Below are 21,929 nucleotides of genomic sequence, written 5' to 3' on the forward strand. Positions count from 1 at the left end.
AAATCACTAAAACAGCTACCCTGTCATGCTTTTAAAGAACTTATCTAGAGTACCGACTAGACTGAGTTCCAAAAAGTAAAACATAAAAAGTGTTCATTCTTTCACATACCAGCCACACACCCTTATTTAAGGTGATTGGCCTTTCTGAGATACAGGCATACCTCACTTTTTGCTCTTCACAGATGTTATGTATGTTTACATATTAAAGGCAAGACCCTCCACAAGCAAAAAGATAACTGGCTTTATTGCTGAACTCTGTAACTGAACTGACAATATTTCTGAGGTCTGCCTGTAGTACACTTCCTGAGGGCTGGGTTTAAAGGGATTACTGTCCTCTCTCCACTCTTTCAGAGACAAACTTCTTGAAAATAATGTCAATATGCACCAACTCTACTGCCTCACCTCTCTTTTTTTCCTTTACTCACAGCAAACTGATTTTCACTTCCACTATGACACTGAACCCAACCTCTCCAAAGTCACCAACAATCATGTTAGAGCTAAGTCTAGTGAACACTCTTTGGTCCTTCTCTTATGAACCTCTACAGTTTTTGACATTGCTTTAGCTTTTCATTCTTTTAGGAGCAACCAAGGAGTTCTTGCTGAGACTTTAATTAACTGTATGTAGTAAACTCCTACAGGTGTTAGAAGATTTTAAAAAAAGCTGGAATCTTAACTTCCTACTTTACCATTACAAACACAATCAAAAGCTTAAGTAGTAAGAATAATTTTAACCCACATCCCCCACCATTTTTAAAAAGTGAGGTAAAGAGGGGGTGGGTGTGAGGGTCTTTTTGCTTCTTCACTCAAAAATTTAAAAGCAGGAAAAAAAGATAAAGTCTCTTCAAGTTCTACTGAAAAAGATAAATATATAATTAAAGTCACCTTTCCCTATTTTAACATACATTTTGTAATAAAATATATTACATTTCTGTACTTAAATAACTTACCTTAACCTCTTTAATAATAAAATATAGTAACTTTTAATCACGAGTAGAAATGTCATATGGCATTGATATTAAAAACACAGTCTAATTTACTTCACTTTAAAAACAGACAAGATCCTTAGCAGACACAATGGCAGGAAGCATAATTTTATGGAATTCACCTTATGCAATAAATCTTTTTTAAAACCACATCAAAAGTGTCTCTCTTCTTTCAAAAGAAATTAAAATTTGCATGCCAATTACAGAGTTCAATCTCATTCATCAACGCTAAACCATGGACTCTGAAAAATGTCATGTTCCTTCATACTAGTTTCATAGCTTCTGGCAATGAGACACAGTAACAGGGACACTCGAAAGACCTTCAAAAGTGATGCTTCGCTCTCCACATAACATGTTTCTCTGGTATCTTATTAGTCAACAAATGAATTTCAAATGCAAATAAATAAAACAATAATTCAGATAACTATCCCCGCAAGAATGTTAACTAACTGCAAATGACTAAATAGTCCTGAAACTAATAAAAAATAATATTGAATGTAAACTGTAATCGAAAAATAAAAACTTAAAAAGCACATAAAAGTCAGGCTGAGAAAGACAACTATCCCCCAAAAGTTAACCATCTCCAATAATGTTAGCTCTACAAAATGAGCCCTAAATTCTCCCCACCACAATTATTTAATTTCAGTTATGCCAGATTCCTAACCTGTCGACAAAACTACAGTCCAATTGCTGCATAGATAGGTTTTGCTTTTGTTTTGTGAGTCTGGCTCTGATACCTGAAATTTTCCCAAACCCACGACTTGAACTTGTCTAAATCCTTTGAGGAAAAAATTTGCTGGGGGAAAAGAATGAACACGACCTGAAGAAAGTGGGTTTGAACATTGTGGGGGTAGAAGGGAGGTTCGAGAACATTTTTTGATGGAACAAGGAGTACACAAGAAAAGGGCCTACACATATCTAGAAAGATTGTCAGCTCTGTCTCTGGGTGAGAAAAATCCTATGGTGGATGGAGAGAAAGTAAAATACATCAGGAAAGTTTCTGACCCAAGTTTAGCGATCTCGTTTCTCATTTAACCTACTTGCAAATCAGAAAATCTGCTGTAACCACAATATGAATTGTTCCTTTACCTGTAACTGGCCAATTTCCAATGCTATTGGTCCCACAGCATTAGGACGAAAACATATTTTCTCTCAGTCTTGCTCAAGAAGGAAGACAGAAATGTGGTAAACTCACTAATAAAAGCATTAAAAACGAACCGGGGCCCCGCGCAGGCCGCCGAAAGCAGCCAAGGGCAGCCCAGAGCCGTGGGCCCGAGGCCAGGCCGCGCCGAGCCAGCCTGCGCTAGGGCCAGTCAGGTCTGCGGGAGCTGGTGACCTTCGCCGACACCGTCTCAGGGTCGGTAGCTCGAGAGACCGTCACCGGGCCCGGCCCACTCTACCCGTCCCCTGCCCTCCCCTCCTCTCCCCGCCAGGGTCTCACCGCCCGCTGGAGCCGCCTAGTTGCCACCGCTCGGAACATGGTCTCAGCTCCCGGACGCTTCAGGCCACCTCAGCCTCACAAGCAGCTGTCCTGCCCGCCGGGTTCCACCGCTTCGGCCACTCACTGCAACACTCGCGATACGCGCGAACTCGCGCCGACGCCGCTGGCGAAGAGCGTGAGCTCGCGATTTCTGCCCGACCATTGGGCGGTCGCGCAGCCAATAGGGACGGCGAAAAATTGGGGGCGGGGCTTCGAAGTGGGGCCAACTGGAGGCGGTTCTCCACGGTGCTGATGACGTCACTCCCCTGGCTCCGGGCCCCCGGGAGTCACCAGCCCTACACCTGTAGGGTGCTAGACGCATCTTCCAGGGGCGGGCAATGTGAGAAAAGAGCGCATAAGACGTTGCCCTTTGCGTGGCGAACACACAATACAAAATGCAGATGATGTACTATAGCATCGTACACTTGAAACCTATCTAATTTTCTAACCAACGTGACCCCAATAAATTCAATTAAAAAAAAAAAAAAAAAAGATGTTCCCCTCACCAGACTCTGGAGAAAATATACAAGCAGACATATTCCTACCATGAGAGGAGGAATTCACCGAATGGGTGATCATTTGAGCTGGGTTCAGGGTGAGGAACCTTGTGGGTGCAAACAGGGAAGGATCCTGATGGGAAGGTGCAAGGAAAAGGGAGAAGACTCTGTGCTGCGGGTGAAGAGAGCAGAATGGCTGGAGGCAGGGCTGCAGGTGCTGCTGGGAGAGCAGACTGGGAGAGGTCTTGAATGGGGGCGTAACTTGGGCCCCACCCTAGCCCTCTTCTGTCTCCATCCCGCCGTCCCTGGGCAGTTCCACTGACTCCTGCCTGCCAGGCCAAGTCTCTCCTGACCTTTTCTCCACAAAATCACCTGCCCCCCCAGCAGCTCCTCAGGATGTCCCTAAACACCTCAAACCCACCTTTCCACAACATAAGTCCTCCCATTTATTTTCTTTTTTAAAACACACACACACACACAAACCCCACATCATTTGAAAAAAGCCAGTAATTTAACTGTTAATAATTACAAAGGTCTTGTAATATATCTCGCCCACCAACCTCTATCCACCCCTGTTTCAGGACTCCAGGAATAAGAACTGCTTCCCACCCTGGTTTAACGTGCTTAACAACCTTCTTACCTAGAGATATGGCTCAAATCCACCACTTTCCAGAGCTGGGTAACTGTTTTGGGGGCAGTAGTCTGGTTAGAAGGGAGGCCCAGGGATTTGTCTTGAAGCTGCGTTTGCACAGCAAACCCACTTTTCCACTTAGAAACTGATGGAGATTGGACCCCAGGGAACTGTTTCTGGGCAGTCTCCCTCTCCACTTCAACATGAGCCATGTAGAAATGGGCCTATATTCTTAAAACCTGCTTCATATTTTCAAGGCTCATCTGTGTTATCAGGAAGAAATTACTTTGCAACAATATAAAACTTGCTTCATATTTTCAAGGCTCATCAGTGTTCTCAGGAAGAAATTATTTTGCAACAACGTTCTGCCTTTCTAAGTAGAGCACATGCAAAAGGACCAACCTTCTTAGCAATGTCTGCCAATAGGATTTCTTTCTTCGTGCTAAAAAATACCTACAGATGATTTTAATAATGCCACTTTCAGATTCTCCTTTCAACTTATCTGTTCCTTCCCAAGTGTTGTCATTTTTCTGTTTGAAAATCATGACCGTAAAACCTCGAACATTTATGGGTTATGCAAACAGCTTCCCTTGGTATATTTTTAATAATCTCTGCTCTTATTATTACCAGATGTTGAAATCCCCAATGATAACAGAGTGACAAACTTTAAGGGTAAGATTAGTCGAGCAGGAGAAATGTGATGTTTTTATTCTGAGATAACAGGTGTCTGGCCTGGGTTTGTTTCAAGTTTTTTCTTTCTATTTTTAGCTGAGATGTCTTAGAGAAATTCCTTAATTTCACTGATCCTCTGTGTCTTCATTGGTCAGAGTACTGCTAATGCCTTCCTTATAGGGATTTGGTGACAAATGTGAGAGATTATATGTTGTATTAGTTATCTATTGCCGTATAACAAATTACCCCCAAATTTAGCAGCTTGAAACATTTATTATCTTACACAGTTTCTCAGAGTTAGGAATCATGGTGTGGCTTAGCTGGGTGGTTCTGGCTCAGAGTCTCTCACAAGTTGCAAACTACTGCCCAGAGCTGCAGTCCCTGGAGTCTTAAGTGGGACTGAAGATTAGTTTCCAAGCTCACCCATGTGGCTATTGGCAGGAGACTACAGTTCCTCACCACAGGGACCTAACCATACGGCTTCCCTCAAAGGCTGTGATGAGCGAGACCAACAAAGAGAGATATAAGCTGCAGCCTTTTATATCCTAAACTCAGTGGTAACATACCATCATGACTACTATATTCTACTGGTTACACTAACCATCACTGATACAATATGGGAGAGGACTACACAAGAGTGAAAATAACAGAAAGCAGGAAAAATTCAAAGCCATCTTGGAGGCTGGCTGCCACCTAGATATAAAGCACCCAATAGCGACACCTGGACACCACTAATTGCACAGCCGTTTATTGTACACTTATTATGTGCAGGCCCTCTTCTAGACCCAGGAAGTGTAAAAAATAGACACAGTCCTTGCTCTCAAGGGCTTCCATTCCAGACGCCCATAGTAGGTACTCAAAAAATATGTTTTCTGCCCTAGCTGGTTTGCTCAGGGGTTAGAGTGTTGGCCCGTGGACTGAAGAGTCCTGGGTTCGGTGCCAGCCAAGGGCACATACCTTGGTTGCAGTCTCGATCCCCAGCCCTGGTCGGGAGGGAGGCAACCACTCAATATGTCTCTCTCATCTCTCCCTCATTCTCTCTCTCTTTCCCACTTCCACTCTCTCTGAAAAGCAATGGAAAAAATATCCTTGGGTGAGGATATATATATCCTTAGGCAGAGATTAGCAATATTATTTCTTTTTTTAAAAAATATATCTTTATTGATTTCAGAGAGAGGAAAGGAGAGGGAGAGAGATAGAAACATCAATGATGAGAAAATCATTGACGAGCCAGCAACCCAGGCGTGTGCCCTGACCAGGAATCGAACCCTGATCGCCTGGATCCTAGGTCGACGCTCAACCGCTGAGCCACGCCCGGCCGGGCAGCAATATTATTTCTGACATATCTCCTCAGGCAAGGGAAACAAACAAACAAAAGAAATGGGGCGACATCAAACTAAAAAGGTTTTGCACAGCAAAGAAACCACCAACCAAACAAAAAGACAACCTACTGGATGGAAGAAGAGACTTGCAATGATACATACAATAAGGGGTTAATATCCAAAGTTTATAAAGAACTCATACAACTCAACACCAAACAACAAAAATCCAAATTAAAAATGGGCAAAGGACCTAAATAGACACTTCTCCAAAGAGGACATACAGATGGACAATAGACATATGAAAAGATGCTCAATATCACTAATCATCAGAGAAATGCAAATTTAGACCACATGAGATATCACCTCATGCCTGTCAGAATGGCTTCATCAATAAACCAACAAACAAGTGTTGGTGAGGGAGTGGAGAAAAGGGAACCCTCGTGCACTGCTGCTGGTAATGCAGACTGGTGCGGCCACTATGGAAAACAGTATGGAGGGTCCTCAGAAAATTGAAAATGAAACTGCCTTTTGATCCAGCAATTCCACTTCTGGATAGATATCCAAAGAAAGCCAAAACACTAATTTGAAAGACTATATGAACCTCGGTGTTAACTGCAACGTTATTTACAGTAACCAAGATATAGAAGCAACCCAAGTTCCCATCAATAGACAAATAGATAAAAAAGTGGTGGAACATTCATATAATGGAATATTACTAGGCCATAAAAAAGAATGAAGTCTTACTGTTTGTGACAGCATGGATGGACCTAGAAATTGTTATGCTAAGTGAAATAAGCCAGTCAGAGAAAGACAAATACCATATGATTTCACTTATATGTGGAATCTAAAGAACAAAATTAATAAACAACAAAATTGAAACAGAATCATAGATACAGAGAACAGACGGATGGTTGCCAGAGGGGAGAGGGGTTGGGAGTGAAAAAGAGGAAGGGATTAAGAAGTACTAATTGGTAGTTACAAGATAGTCTTGGGATGTAAAGTACAGCATAGAGAATATAGTCAATAATATTATAATAACTGTGTCTGGTACCAAGAAATATTGGGGCAGGGGGACGCTTTGTAAAGTATATGATTGTCTAATCATTATGCTATACTCCTTAAACTAATACACAATAATATTGAATGTACTCTGTAACTAAAAAATAAAATTTAAAAAAATTTAAAATCTCACTGTTAAAAATATACATATACATATACATATACATATACATATACATATACATATACATATACATATACATATACATATATATATATATGTTTTCTCCCCATGAGAAAGAAACAATTGATAATTTTTTTAAAACTTCATAAAAGAAGACCCTGCTAATCAGAGAAACAGACACAATCCAAGGAATTCCCACTTGGGAAATTAGGGGAACCCTCCCAAAACATGACAGTTACAAGTTGGAGCCTTCTTTGCAATTTTTAGTTTAGAGGCTGAGACTTTACCTTAAGGATCTAGCTAAAGTAACTGTCTGTAAGAAAACTAAGCAAATTGATGGTATCTGCATTCATGCAAAGGTAATTCCTTTCCAAAAGCATTCTTTCAGACCTTGGCTGCATCTACGGGCACACTAACAAATAAGGCTTTGCTGCCCGGCCGGGCGCGGCTCAGCGGTTGAGCGTCGACCTAGGATCCAGGCGATCGGGGTTCGATTCCCGGTCAGGGCACATGCCCGGGTTGCGGGCTCGATCAATGACTCTCTCATCATTGATGTTTCTATCTCTCTCTCTCCCTCTCCTTTCCTCTCTCTGAAATCAATAAAGATATATTAAAAAACACACAAACAAACCTTTAAAAAGCAAAACAAAAATAAATAAGTCTTTGCAGTCCTGGGCTCCTTATCTCTTTGTGAAAGCCACTAAGGTGGGACCTCTATTTGCTGATGACTCATCCACTGTCGATTTGTTGATGTTTAATATAATGTATGTACAATATATAAGGTGACCTTGAGTTTGACATTTTTTACAATGCACTCTGACCTTCTCCTGGTTTGTCCCAATTAGTGACATTTTACTCCCCGGATACTTTACTTGTGTTAAAATATTCATATTTCAGGCTCTTAGAGGAGACATGTATGATTCATGGGATTAATGGCAAAGGAACTTGCCTACATTACCAAATTAACCTTGCATCTCGCTAGCCTTCGTAATGCTGAAGTGAAGCTTGAGATTTATGCATAAATATTGCAGACTTATTCTGAGCTTAATAAAACATGCCTGTCTTCGCAAATACCCACAGACAGAAATGGACACTAGTACTTTCATTGATGCAGGTGCTGGAGGGACATGGACTGAGGTCCCACTGGATGGTTGTCCTTCCCTCTAATGCCCTTGACTAACCTTTTCAGGGCACCAAAGACTGTGATTTGGGAGCTCTTGGCTGAGAGGATCTCTGGTCTCACAGATTTCATGAAAGACACTGTCCTAGAGTCTGCTCCTCCATGAGAAAGGGAAGGGGTGATGTCTGCCTTACCCACTGAGTAGAAAAGGGACTTCAGGTGATGTCCCAGAGGGAGTCCCTAAGAACTAAATCATCACCCGGCCCCCAGGCATCTCCACACTTAACCACACATACCATGAAACTATGATGAGAGCACTGGGGCCAAGCAGACGCTCTGGCCCCTCCATGGCCCCCACATTTGGGGCTCATTCCTGCCTCCCTGCTTTTCTGCCAGGTGCCTGCTGCTTGGTGCATTCTCATTTTCAAAACTCTACCCCAGTGGCTCCCAATCTTCAGCCCAAGATGAAGTTTTTAGCATTTTGCAGCCAAATGAGAAAACCAAGGGTGATGTAATGAGTTTCTCACTAAGCTTAATGGAAAGGACTCTTTATTCTGAAACTGGGTTTTTCTTTTTTGGTGTTAATATGTTTCCTCTTATATGAAATGATTATAACAGATGGTAGGGGTTTTGCAGGGGGGTGTTGGTGTTTTTTTCCCCCCATGTCTCACTTGGCATCATGGAGCAGTGGTGTCCTTGCTGTTTTTCTTTTGGCTCCTAAACTCCAAGTCTTACAACCGCTCTCATACAAGACCACTTCACTCTCCAGGTCTTCTCTGGTTAGTCAGGGCTCGCTTTGCCTTTCTTTAAAAATAATATCAGTTTGGGTGCTTTCCCTCTAAAGTCATAGGATAGAGTCACAACAATTGGTAAATTAAAAAAACTTGCAAGGACGAAAATAGAAAACTGTTGTAGTCCCAATTCTCAGAGAAAATAAACTTAGCCTGAGCGATGGCCTTTTCTTCCATTTGTTCGAGTTTATCACTTAAGGTTTTAACAAAAATGGAGCTATTTTGCATAGGCTGTTTGGTTAAGTGGAACTCTGGTTCGTGGGGGATTCTCCTCTGCACATGACTGTCTGAGCCTCACCACATGCTCTCTTCTGTGGTTCCTGAACTCTCCTGAGTCTGGGCCCATCTTCCCAAGTAGAGTGAAACCCTCATGGGGACCGGCCTATAAGCATCAGGCGGCCTCCCCCACCAGCGGGGCTCACTCTCCTGCCCCTGGTAATGCTCAGTCAGTACTTGATGAGTCTACCAGCCTTTAATCTCTTTCTCTCCCCTGCTTCTTACAGCTGTGGGCACCAGAATTCAGCTAAGTGAGATTCCTACAACAGCAAGAGGAGTGCTATTATTTTGTTCTGAAGGTCTTTACAAGTGTAAGGCCTGTCTAAAGTGGCTATAAATAATTTATATTGTCCATAACTCAAACTGATCAAAATAGACCTCATCATGGTGATGCGGCAAAATCTGGTACAAGCTGCTTTTCTGCTGCCTCCAAACCAATTACACATTCAGAACAGATGAAACCCCGACTGGATTCCCTCCTGAATTGGGTTAAGGGCTCCTCCAAAATCACGCCGATCACAATCTGTGCATGATTAGACATTGGATCATCCCGCTGGACAAGGGCTGACAACCAAGATTCTATTATCTCATTTATTATCTATTTTTGGAATCTGCTGGTAGCTGTAGACGCTAGAAGATGTTTCCCAGTGAAAGAGGACCCTTTGTAGGTTCTTTTGAAAAATGTTGCCTGATGGGCTTTCACTAAAGCCAAGCATTTGGAGTCATTGATAATTCCACTTTGTTTCGAGGTGACAAATAGACAAAATAGGACATGAGCTTGTTGGTCCTCATTTTTATGAAGGAAACCCCCCACCACCACCTATTTAGCTTCTTATGAATGTGTGTTGGAAAGAATAAAAAATATCCTTCATTACCTTTAAAAGATTATGACAATAACTTTATGGAGCGGCACCTTCACGTTTGAAGATATACGATAAAACATTTTCCATCTACGATTAGTAACGGGATGTAACTGGCCCCAAAGCCTGCAAAAACTAAACCCACAACACATCCACACATCTGTGCAGATGGAGGAGCTGCCAGACTACTCAGAACCACTCCCAGGCCTGGCCAGCCAGGCGGGTTCCGCCTTCTGGAAAGACAGGAAAAATGAAAGTTTCCCAGAAGCCACCAGGCGCAGCTCCTTCCTACGGCCCCTCCCCTCCCCAGATCCAGGCCTGGTGGGTTATCCTGGCAGCTCCCTCCACTGTGGGATTTAAAAAGAAACAAAAGCTCCCATAAGTTAAAAAAGAGGGGGTTCATTTTGTCACCCTTGTGTAATGACCCTATTGATCCCCAAGGACAAGAGTGCTATAGAGAGTGGGTTTTGTAACACAGGGTGACTTTGACACATGCCCACTATAAACAAAGCGACAAACAAATGAGTGAGCAAGGCCATTCCCTTCTGGATGGACTCAAGTAGCACAAGTTCATAACTAGTCTCATGGACTAGTGGGTTGCGAGTCTCAGTCCCACCTCTTAGTAGTTGTATGAACTTGTGAAGGTGATTGATTTGTCATTTATGGGGTGCTCAGGGGCAGGGCTGGCGTTGTGGGCGTCCAGCCTATGCTTTAAATGAGACCGTCTGCGATGGTTTAGCCCAGGGCCCTGCCTGAAGCAAGTGCTCAGTGCATGTCGGGGCCCGGAAAGGAGGGAGAGGGGGCCCAGCAGCGCACTGGGACCTGTTTGCTCAAAGGGAGTTGGGTGGGGGGCAGGCAAGAGCACCATGGAGAGAGCAGAGGCTTGGATATCAGGAGGCCTGGAGGCTGACTCTGACTTCCCAAGTTTCTTCCCCTTCCCAGGCCCCAGCTGCTTTCTCTGAAACATGGTGCGACCCACCCCTAATCCAGCTCTCAGAAGCCTCTGGCAGGTAATGATGTGAATGCCCAGGCCCTTTATGACATTTCAGTACAGCATCTCTAACTGCCTTTGGAGAAAAGTGGAGGCCTATGGGCGTGAGGTGGAAGATGGACGGAGCCATGGGCCGGAGAAGAGACCTGGGCCTTCCATCCTCAGGGACTCCAGCAGAAAGAGCCCTGGTCTGGGCCTGGAGACCTGGCTTCTAGCTTCACCTCTGTCACTTACATGCTGGAGAACAAGTCACTGGACCTCCATGTCCTCGCAGCAGCTTCCTTTGTGTGGGATGGGTGTTGTGCCTGTGGCATCCCCTCTGTGATTGTTCCAGAGGCAAGATGGTATAAGGACTCCATAAGCAGACTCTGGAGGCAGAGAGCCTGGTTCAAAGCCTGGCTGCACTAGTCCTGGCAGGTAGCTTAGGCTTAGCTGGTGGGGTGTGGTCCCTCCCAAGGAATGGTTGCCCATCAGATCCTCCCTCTCCCCGCTGGGGGGGGGGAGTGTGTGAGAGGCAGCTGATCATCCATGTTCTACTCTCCCATCAGTGTTTCTCTCTCTCCCTCTCCCTTCCTTTCTCTCTAAAATTCAATAAAACTATTCTTTAAAAAAATGGCTTTTTAAAAAAAATCCTGGCTCCTATGTAACCTATGACAAACTACTTAACCTCTCCAAGCCTCAGTTTCCTCATCTGTGAAATAGGGATAATTTTAACAATAGTAACTCTTTCCTAGAATTGTTGAGGGTGAGCACAGCCATTTGTGTGAAGGTGGCCCCATCAGAGTCCAGTAAATTAGACATCATGGTGCTGATGCTGAGGACCTAGGTTAGGCCCAGCATTCCTCCCCGCATACATGATTCTGCGAAAAATAGGAGACAAAGCATCTCCCTGTAGGTGAAGGTCTGCTGGGTGGGTAAGAGCCGTAAGGTGTGCCTTTGTGTGCCTGTGCACGTGTGGGCCTGCAGGAGCTGCCGGGGCCCCACACACAGGTGGGACACACACAGAGGCTCCCAACATGAAGATGCAGCCAGAAGGATAGTTATCACAGTTAACACGGATTACGCACTCACTGTGTGCCGGGGACTGTTCTAAGCCTTGTCCAGAGAATAGTTTGATTCTCACAACAGGAGAATCCCCCATTCTACAGATGAGGAGACTGAGGGACAGAAAAGTAAGATAAGATGCCCGAGGTCACAATGGCCTGGCGCAGACACCCGCGCAGGTGCCCACCTCTGGCTCAACCCCATTTTTAAAATTTTTTTACATAGACAAATCCATTCAAAAGCAGCATTCTCCCCACCCCAAACCTGCTGCAACACATTCAAGATGAGCACTGGTGGCCAAAGACGCAAGGAATGGCCTGTTGGCACAGCGCGGGGACGCTGTGCGGAAGAACTGGACCAGTGAGAAGACGAGGCGTCCCCAAGGCGGCGGCGGCGGCGGCGGCGGTGGTCACAAGTCCCGCCGGCGTGAAGCGCGCGGGGCACAGCGCGGACCGCTGGGCGCTCGCGGCAGTGCGGCGGTTCACCACAGAGCAGAGCTTTTGTGCGCCCCGAGGCCTGGCACCGGCTCTCCGCAAAGCCTCTCCCTGCGCCTTTGGCTGCAGCCATTCCGGGCGCGCAGCCCAGAGCTTGAGGCCAATCAGCCTTGGGTTTTTAGCAGAAGGGCAGAGGGGCCTGCAGAGACCTGGACCCAGTCTGGGATCCGATGGAGACAGTTGAACTGCCAGGCGCTCACCGAGCCCCATCCAAGAGCGCACCAAGTCTTCGCACCCCCTTTTAATGGGAAAACGACAGCCACCACGGGCCAGTCTTGATAACTCACGGGCCTGCCTTCGAACCCTTTCAGACAAAACCCACAGCAATTTCTTTGAAAGAAATAAATGTCTGGACCCTGCAACGAAGTCTCGGGTTTTCTAAGGACGGACCATCCGCAGCACAGTCAGTAAATTAACCCAGCGCACCACAACTGTTTCTTGATTATTTATTTTTAAGTTGGTTTGTGAAATGAAATATAAGAGTTTATAAAAATCGTTTATTCTGGAAGTGGGGAAACACATTCGACTCCAGCTTGTTTGTAGAAGGAGCAGTGCTATTGAGGCGGGTGCGGAAGGATGGGTAGGCTCGGTGTCAAAATACAACCCCCTCGGCCAAAAATACGCAAGTCAAGGCTCGAATCAGGATTCGGGAGCGTCTCTTCGGATTCTGCGGATTCTGCGCTCCGGCGCTCCCCACCCAGTGCTCCGACTTGGAGAAGTTTTCCCCAGGCGGCGGGTGGGTAGTCTGAGCACAGTGTATCCAAAGCCGGTGCTCGGTCCCTAACCTCTGGCTCTCTCTCTCTCTAAGCCTGGACCCTGAGAACAAAGGCGCACGGGAGGAGAAAGGTGGGCCACTGGAGGGTCCTGGTCCTGTCCAAACAGACCACCCCTTCCCCAGCTCTGGTTCCAAGGGAGTGGATTTTTTATTTTTATTTATGCAAGAGAGCAGTTAAAAGGAGCATTTAAATACCCTCCATTCCCTGGGTATCCATCTCCGCGCTCGGGCGCGCCTGGGAGGCCGCCCCGAAAGTCCGGGAAGCAGCGCAGAGCAGTGGGGGCCGCCGGGCAGCTGCGCGGTGACTCGAGGTCTAGCTGGACACCCGGCCCCAGCCCCGGGAGGCTCCTCGCAGATTTCGGGGAGGGGGCTGCACTCTATTGTTCACTCCGGCCAATCAGGGTCCCCCCTTTCCTTGCAGCCAATCCCACGTCACCCCCGCCTTCCACCCAGCGCGCCCGCCCACCGGCCAAGGGTCCCCATCACCTCCCCCGCACCCCGGTTCTGGGGAGGCTGGTGACGCCGCAGGTCCCGCCCCCGCCCGGCCGGGCGACTGCGTGCTGACGTCATGCTGCGTGCGGGCCGGTGCGGTCGGTCCTGCAAGTCCGCGGGGCCCGAGTTAGTTCGCAAAGAGCCGGCGGGGAGCGCGACCCTCTTCCTCCGCCCGGCGCACACTTGGAGCACGCCTCTGTCTGCATGGTGGATATTATTTTCCATTATCCTTTCCTGGGTGCTATGGGGGATCCTTCCAAGAGTAAGTCCTCTCTGGGTGTGGGTGTGGGTGTGTTTGTGCTTAATGCGCGATATTTCTACTGCAGGAGAATGCTGACCGGATGCTACAAGTGGCTTCTATTTGACAGGACACTGGGCGACGAAAAGCCAAACGAATGCCTTTCTCCTGCAGGACGACTTATCCGTTGGAATCCTGCTGTTTTAATTCATAATTAAGCTCTCTTTCTCAAGCCTGCGGAGGCTGGCCTCAGGCTGTGAAACCTGCTTCTGTTGTGCGCTAAGGCAATTATTAGGTGTGATTTAGGGGTGTGAGGCTCTGGTTTGCGCGCTGGCCTTTCGGCACCTGCAAATAAACACTATGTCTCCAGCTTGAGCGGGGGCATCTAAACCAAGAAATGTCAGCGAGGATGCGAGAAGGCTGCGCAGAAGCCCCTGTGCGGTCGGGGCGGGCGGGCACGGCCGCGGGAGGGAGGTCGGCCGGCGTCCCGCTTGGCGTGGAGCGCCGGGGCCGCAGAGCTGAGACGTCCACTTAGTTTCCTCTCACTCACCACGTTGGCTTTTAGTTACAACGCAAACAGACAAGACGAAGGTGTCCAAGTGAATGTTGTTAAATTTGGGGGGAGGGGCATTAGGAGGGAGGCAAAGCGCCTTTACCAATGCTGATTTTGTTTTTTTTGTTTGTTTTTTTCGTTTCCAATTGTCTGGACCTTTCGAAAAGTCCGCTTCCCTTTCCTGGTCGGAGTAATTCTTGCCCGAGAGCAAGCGGGCCGGGCGGGCCGGGGTGGCCGAGGCGGGTCTGCAACCGCGCCTGACTTGTGCCCTTCCCCGCAGAGAAGCCAGGCACGGCCACGTGCGTGGGCTGCGGGAGTCAGATCCACGATCAGTTCATCCTGCGGGTGTCCCCCGACCTCGAGTGGCACGCCGCCTGCCTCAAGTGCGCCGAGTGCAGCCAGTACCTGGACGAGACGTGCACGTGCTTCGTGAGAGACGGGAAAACCTACTGCAAGCGGGACTACGTCAGGTGAGGCTCGGGGACAGCGACCCGCCCCCGAGCGAGCGCCGCCGCCGCCGCCCCACCCCGCACTGACCGCCTGTCCGTGCCCGCAGGCTGTTCGGCATCAAGTGCGCCAAGTGCCAGGTGGGCTTCAGCAGCAGCGACCTGGTGATGCGGGCGCGCGACAGCGTGTACCACATTGAGTGCTTCCGCTGCTCCGTGTGCAGCCGCCAGCTGCTGCCCGGCGACGAGTTCTCCCTGCGGGAGCACGAGCTGCTGTGCCGCGCCGACCACGGCCTCCTGCTCGAGCGAGCGGGGCCCGGCAGCCCGCGGAGCCCCGGCCCGCTCCCCGCGCGTGCCCTGCATCTGCCAGGTGAGCTGCATCCACGCGTGGGTCCCTGCGCAGGGCTGCTGACGCTGGGACGGAAAGTGGTCCCTGGAGTGTTTCTGTGGGACTACAGAACTGCGAGCGGGAACACGGCTGGGTGTTGAGGGTGGGTGGAGGGGGCATCGGTGTGTTCCAGTGAGCCAGGATGGTGCGTGTGAGTGTGCATGTGCGCGGTGGAGGAATTCTGTGGAGAACCGTGTGCCCTCCGTGATCAGGACACATGGGGAACGATACCAGGAACAGGAGCGGGAATGACAACCGGGAGTCTCCAGGAGCGGCTCCCTGGGGATGTAAGGATGAGCCGGGGCCTGGGCGCAGGAGGCCAGGTGGCTCTGAAAACTAGGCTTTGGAGACCAACCGCCCAACGAAGAGCAGAGCGGTGTCTGTGTTTTGTGTTTTGAGGCCCCAGTGTGATGAACAACTTGGCCACAGGCTCATCGGTGGGGAGGGAGTGGGACACGGTGGACTCGGGGATCCCAGGAAACACTCCCGCAGGGGGTGCCGCGTGTCCGGGTGGGGGTGAGACGCGTGCCGGGCGGGCAGCCACAGACCCCAAGCACCAGCCCCTGGCCCGGGTGTGCCTGCGGGTGCTGTGTGGTCTGGCAAAGCGCCTCCCCTCTCTGGCCCTCCGTTTCCTCCCCTATACGACGAGGAAATCGGGCTGGATGGGCTGTTTGTAAATATTTATCCAAAACTCCCTGGCGGGAAGGGGGTAATACAGTGAATCAGTGAGTAGGAATTCGTGGGTGCTCAGACCGGGTGCGGGCGAGAGTGTGAAGCGGGGTGAAGCCTGTGCCGGTGCCCCGCCGCTCGGATCTCCCTTTTGTTTGTCGAGGGGCCGGGGGAATCGGGGCCTATTTACCCGGGTGGAGTGAACCCAAGGCCTGGCGAGGGCACCGCCGGCGGCCGCTGGGCCTGGAACCCTGGAGCCTTGAGGGAGGAGTCGTGTCCAAGCAGGGTCTGCACGGCCTGGTCCGAGTGGCCCTTGAACTAGGGGGTAGGCCTCTCGAGGGTCCCCGGTGCGGGAGATAAACCCCCAAATTCGAGCAGCGCGGCGCGGCGCTGGGGGTCCTCAGGGGCCCCCTTTTCCTCCCCCTCCAGAGCCTGGGGACAACTCCTTCTTCTGCCTCTGAAACACCGATTTTTTCCCGGAGGGCGACGCCCCCCCCCTCCTGTTTTCGGTTAAACGGGCCCCTGCGAGCAACCGGGGTCCAGTAAGTGCGGCAGGCTCGGCTGGCGGCGAGCACTCGCGTGCTCCTGGGAGGTCTCTGCGCTCCGCAGGGGGGTGCGGGGTGTCAGGGACTCGGGAAGGCACGGGAAGGGACGTGTGCTGTCCTCCGGGTGGGGCGAACAGAAAGAAAGGGAGACGAATGATATAACGAAATCAACGCATAGAAGAGAAACGGAGTCAGGCGGAGGGCTCGGGGGGGCGGGCGCGGGGCGGGCGGACGTCTTTCTCACGCGTACCCCGTCCGCAGAGTCGGGGTCCGGCCGGCAGCCCGCGATGCGCCCGCACGTGCACAAGCAGGCGGAGAAGACGACCCGCGTGCGCACGGTGCTCAACGAGAAGCAACTGCACACCCTGCGGACCTGCTACGCCGCCAACCCGCGGCCCGACGCGCTCATGAAGGAGCAGCTGGTGGAGATGACCGGCCTCAGCCCGCGGGTGATCCGAGTCTGGTTCCAGAACAAGCGTTGCAAGGACAAGAAGAAATCCATCCTCATGAAGCAGCTGCAGCAGCAGCAGCACAACGACAAGACGGTGAGAGGCCGCGGCCCCAGCGGCGGGTGGGGCCCGCGCGCCCGCCCCGCACCTGCGCGCTTTTCTGGGCAGGCTCTAAGGAGATGGGGGGACGGGACTCTCCGGATGGCCTGTGCTTGTGCCTTCAGAGGAAGGCTCTCCATGGGGTTCAGGGCCCCTTAATTACTGTATCTGAGCTCGGGTCCCCTTCCCCAAAGGCAGACCTGAGTTGGGATCGCTGGAGCTCGCGTACCTGGCGAGGACCGGGACTCAGGCTCAGCGCTCCCTTGCCCTGTGGTTCCCGGCGCTGCGGCCAGCCCATGGTGGCGGGTTTGCGGGCCCTGGGGTATCCTTGCTGGCGGAGGAGGGCTCCCCGGGTAAGGTCGCAAACAGCTTCAGGCAGCAAATTGTTAGCCAGTGCCCGGGGCCCCAGTCTCAAAGGTGGCCGGAAATTTGAGACCTAAGTCGAGCGCGCCCCACCCCTTGTCCCGAAGAGCCTGCAGGGACTGACCGGGACGCCCCTGGTGGCGGGCAGCCCCATCCGCCACGAGAGCGCCGTGCAGGGCAGCGCGGTCGAGGTGCAGACGTACCAGCCGCCGTGGAAAACGCTCAGCGAGTTCGCGCTGCAGAGTGACCTGGACCAGCCCGCCTTCCAGCAGCTGGTGAGGCCCTGGGCTGCCCGCGCGACCTCAGGGGAACGGCTGGGATTTAGGGATTTAGCCAGGGGAGGGGGGCCTTCCCACGGGTGACCGGCGGGGGCAGCCCTAGGCCAACGGGTGGTTGGTGTTCAGGGAGGGGGGGACTGCAACCACACCCCTGCCCATAATTCGCTCTAAGCCAGGTTCCCCTGTATTAATGCGCTCTCGCAGGAGAGGTCCAGGGATTAACCAGCCCGAGTCCCCGCCCTAATACCCCTGCGCGTGCACTTGGGGGCCCGGCCGATGTCTCCGAAGGGCTGGCTCCCAGTTGGAGGCACGTCCCCAAGGGCCCGGACGCGTCCTCACCACCGCTCCTACCTGGTACCTCCAGGTCTCCTTTTCTGAATCTGGCTCCCTGGGCAACTCCTCTGGCAGCGACGTGACCTCCCTGTCCTCGCAGCTCCCCGACACACCCAACAGCATGGTGCCGAGCCCGGTGGAGACGTGAGGGGACCCTGCCGCCCGCGGACCGCGCATGCTCCCTGCATGAGACTCGCCCTTGCTCAGGCCTTGCCTGCTGAAAGCTCTCGCCTTTGTAATTGTTATTATTGTTATTTAAAGAGAGAGGACAGAGGGAAGCGTCGGGACGGCCCAGAGCGCCGGGGCGCACCTGCTTTCACCAGGCGGGAGAGCCCTGCTCCGAGGACTTGTATTTTCTCAGAACCAGAAGTCGGGATTTACTAGCGTTAGCCCTGCCCTCTCCTCTCGCTGAGGCCGCGCTCCCGCGGTTCCCAGGCTCCAGCGGGGAGAGGACGGGACAACCGAGAGGAACAGACCTCAGTGCCCCAAAGCGCATGATTGCCGGAAAATGTAGAAAGGAGACTTACCTTGAAAATGTTTTAAATTATCAGTCGACGGAAGACAGAGCGTGTGAGCCTTTGCCGAACAGAACGTAAGTTATTGTTATTTATTGTAAGAACAGCCAGTTCATAGTGGGACGAATATTTTCATCTTAATAAAAAAATAATAACCGGATGCGACGCTGCTGCTCCCGTGTGCTGCCGGCGCCGCGGGGGTCAGGGCCCAGCGCGGTCCTCGCGCCCGCGCCTCGTGCGCCGCTGCCCCGCGTGTCCCAGCGAGGCCGGGCCCGGCGGGGATTGGGCGCCGCGCGGAGGGGGGCGGGCCCGGCGGGGATTGGACACCGCTCGCGGCCCGGCCCGGCGGGGATTGGACACCGCTCGTGGCCCGGCCCGGCGGGGATTGGACGCGGCGCGGGGGGCGGGGCCGCGTCCGTGCGCTCCCGGGGGCCCCGTCGAGCGGGAGCGCGAGGTGGGCTCGGAGGTGGCGCGCGCCCCCGGCAGCTGCCGCTCGCTTCCCGGGCGACGGTCGCGGGAGCGCGCGCTGCGGTGCGAGCGACCCCGTTTGGGTGGGGAGGTGGCGACTCTCGGCCCGAGGTCAGGCTCGCGAGGGCGACTGCAGTTCCCGTGGCCCCTTGCTGGCCGGTGCCCTGGGCCCTCCCGTCGGTGTGGGGGCCCCGCGGGCTGGGCGCTGCCCGGGGGTCTCGCCGGTTATTAATTCCAGTCTAGACGGAGGACAGGCGCGCGGCGGCCCCTTATCGGCGCCGGCATCACCTGCAAGCGATACAGCGCGGGAGCCACAGGGCCCCGCCGGCCGCGAGTCCACCAGAACCAGTCTGGCGTGTCCTTGGTTTATTTTCTTTCCAGACCCGAATGCAGGGGCGGGGATGGCCCAGGTCACTCGGTGTGACATTTCAAACCCTGCCACTTGTTTTCTTGAAAACTGGCTTTAGAGGTCGCAGGAAATAACCGAGAGATACCGAATCTCCAGCAGCCCCGGGCAAGCACACAAAACGCAGGCTCAGGTTTTACCCTTCAAATATTTAACCCTTTGGCAGCTTCGCGGGTGGAGGCGGGGCCGCCAGCCTCCAGCCACTACTCCTGAAGAACCCCTGGCACCGGGTTTCTGGTTCCGTGTCCCTCGAGTGAAATGACCCACAAGTATATCTTCTTTGCCCAGGATTGGTTTTGAAAGAATTGGATAGTCGCCCTCTTAGCTCGGGTAGAGTCTGGTGCCGAGCAGCGTCTGAGGGGCACCCGCGGTCGCGGGACGGTTGCGTACGAGTCTTCTGTTGAAAGCCGTGGGCTACTTGAGGTTTTCCAGCAGGGCTGACGCTAGGGTTTCGTCACCCCCGCTCCCGCCTCGCGTTAGAGAAGGCAGGCTGGAAGACTGGCTGGCAATTGTGGAAAGAAGGTGGGAGGGGGTGTGGAAATGGAGCCACCTATCTCTTCTGCTTCCTGAAAGTCAAGGTGATGCAGCACAAAAATGAAAGAGAACATTTCCCCTTCTTGAGGATTTGGGAAATGGTGCTGCAAACTTACAGATAAGGGGAGAGAGACGGAGGGTTAATGAGGACCAGCTTTACCGCTCCAACTACCCAGAAACGGTTTCAATAATCGGGGTTATTCTTTGAGACTTTGTTCCCTTAACTTAGGCCATTCCCTCCCAAACAGAAATATATATGTATTTCCTTTTACCTTGCGTCTGGCCATGGAATAGGTGGCTAAACTTCCCACTAATACTGGGTTTTGTCATTAAAAAAAAGAAAAAAAGAAAGAAAGAAAAAGGAAATAGGTTTTTGAATAAGGAATTTCATTAATGGTTGTTAATTAGCTTCAAATTTTTGCTTTTGACAGACTACAGTGTTTTAATGCTGAGTGGAAACATCTAATGGCAGTCCCCTCTTCCCTTACCATCCATAGATCAAAAAAAAAAAAATCTAATTCCTCCTTTTGATATTTATATGCGTGCCTGTTTTGAACGTTGGGGCTCTGAAATGATGAAAGCGGTTGCCTGCATCTGCCTGTATTAGTGTATAAACCCGAAGAAGCTCTTCTGCAGTTTGTTGCTAGCTGAGCATAGGGGCACATCGGTTTTCCCACGTGGGTTTCCAGGGAAAGGGTTGAACTTTGAAGCTTTATTACAATGGTCTCTAAACCAACTACAGTTGGTTAGTTACATTAATAAATATCAATTTTAATGGTTCCCAGGTGATCTTTAAACATCCTCTGTAATACAGTAGGGATTTTCTTGTAAATTAAATTATCTGTAACAGTTACAAGTGTTGTATTTTATGTTTCACTGAACTTTTAAAGTGAGATACCCAGTTGTGTAGTAAGTCAGTTAAAAAGGAAAAAAAAAAAGTGAGTTAAGAGGCCAGAGGTGGAAAATGGGAGTTGGTTAATTAGATTCACTTTAAAAAAAGACACTGAGTATTTAATAATTTGGATGGCTCTATGAAATTGAGGGAGGAAAGGGATTCCCAGAGTTGGAAAAGTTTATGGCTATTATGCCACAAAATTTAATACATATTGAAAGGCTGCATGCTTCTGGGAAATTCAGAGTCCCTGTGCCAGTATTCCCAACAAACTTTAATATTTAATGGACTGTGGGACAGAAATCAGCCTTTTAGTTTTGAATATGGAATAGCTTCAAGTTCCGTTTTTTTGTTTTTTTCCAGAGCTGCAAATTCTGGGTTAAAAGGAAGACATCTAAAATTGTTCTCAAGAAAACAAAAGATTCTGCTACTGCTGCTTTGGGGGAGGGGCATAAATCGCCACACATTTAGTTGGCCGTTTCCCATACAAGCGAGTCTTCGCAAAGAAAGCATGAGAATTAGCAGAATAGCAGAGTGCTGGGGGAGAGGAAACAATGAATGAATAATAAACTATTTGGGGAGAAGTTGCAATGGAGTTGTGATAAAAGCAGGAAATTCAGCTTATTAAGCTGATGTAAGGAAGATTAGAGGCTTTTAAATGCGGGTCTGATTGATGTAAAGGTAAACTTTCTTTAAGATACAGGGATTGGAGGCAATAAGGAGGACTGTGTAAGCAATTACAGACCAGCGCCTTGTTGATAGAGGCTGCGCATGGAGATGCGGATAAATGGAGTCAGGCTGGTAATGGGGGAGAAAGGGGGACCGGAACAAACTCCACTGGAATCCCGATGTGGACTTGGGTGGGGAGTGGCCCAATTAAAAAGCAAGTTTGGGGCTCCCGCGGCAATCATGCCAGAAAGGTAGGAGTGCCCGGTGAGTCCAGCCTTCTGACGAGGGCACCTGCTGGTCGGAGAGCGGGTCGGGGAATAAGCGGAGAGCCCAGCGTGTGCGCACCGGGAGGCAGGCTGTTTAGGGGGCTGTTGGGTACCCAAGGCAGGAGACCCCCGTGCTGGGGTGCGGGAGCAGGGAGAGGGAAGTGGAAGAAGGGTGGCGGGGAGTAATCCCTTCCCAGATTGCCAAGA

The 21,929-nt window shown here is 50.6% G+C and overlaps 2 protein-coding genes across 2 annotated transcripts in view; one reads left to right on the forward strand and one right to left on the reverse strand.

The window, feature by feature from the left end:
- Window positions 1-2,616, reverse strand: part of ETFA (electron transfer flavoprotein subunit alpha) — a 35,227-nt gene extending 32,611 nt beyond the window's left edge. Inside the window, exon 1 of the mRNA XM_081124464.1 lies at window positions 2,425-2,616. Coding sequence (XP_080980590.1) covers window positions 2,425-2,463 — 39 coding nt within the window. The 5' untranslated portion in view covers window positions 2,464-2,616. The remainder of the gene's footprint in view (window positions 1-2,424) is intronic.
- An 11,199-nt stretch (window positions 2,617-13,815) lies between these two features.
- Window positions 13,816-18,592, forward strand: ISL2 (ISL LIM homeobox 2; the record flags this gene model as incomplete). The annotated part of the gene is made up of 6 exons (XM_081124447.1): window positions 13,816-13,873; window positions 14,683-14,872; window positions 14,959-15,218; window positions 16,712-16,995; window positions 17,469-17,636; window positions 18,004-18,592. The coding sequence occupies 6 exons, from the start codon at window positions 13,816-13,818 to the stop codon at window positions 18,118-18,120; spliced, it is 1,077 nt and encodes a 358-aa protein (XP_080980573.1). The 3' UTR covers window positions 18,121-18,592.
- Between the last annotated feature and the right edge of the window lie 3,337 nt (window positions 18,593-21,929).

Source organism: Miniopterus schreibersii, assembly GCF_964146895.1.
Source record: "Miniopterus schreibersii genome assembly, chromosome: 22".
Taxonomy (NCBI): domain Eukaryota; kingdom Metazoa; phylum Chordata; class Mammalia; order Chiroptera; family Miniopteridae; genus Miniopterus; species Miniopterus schreibersii.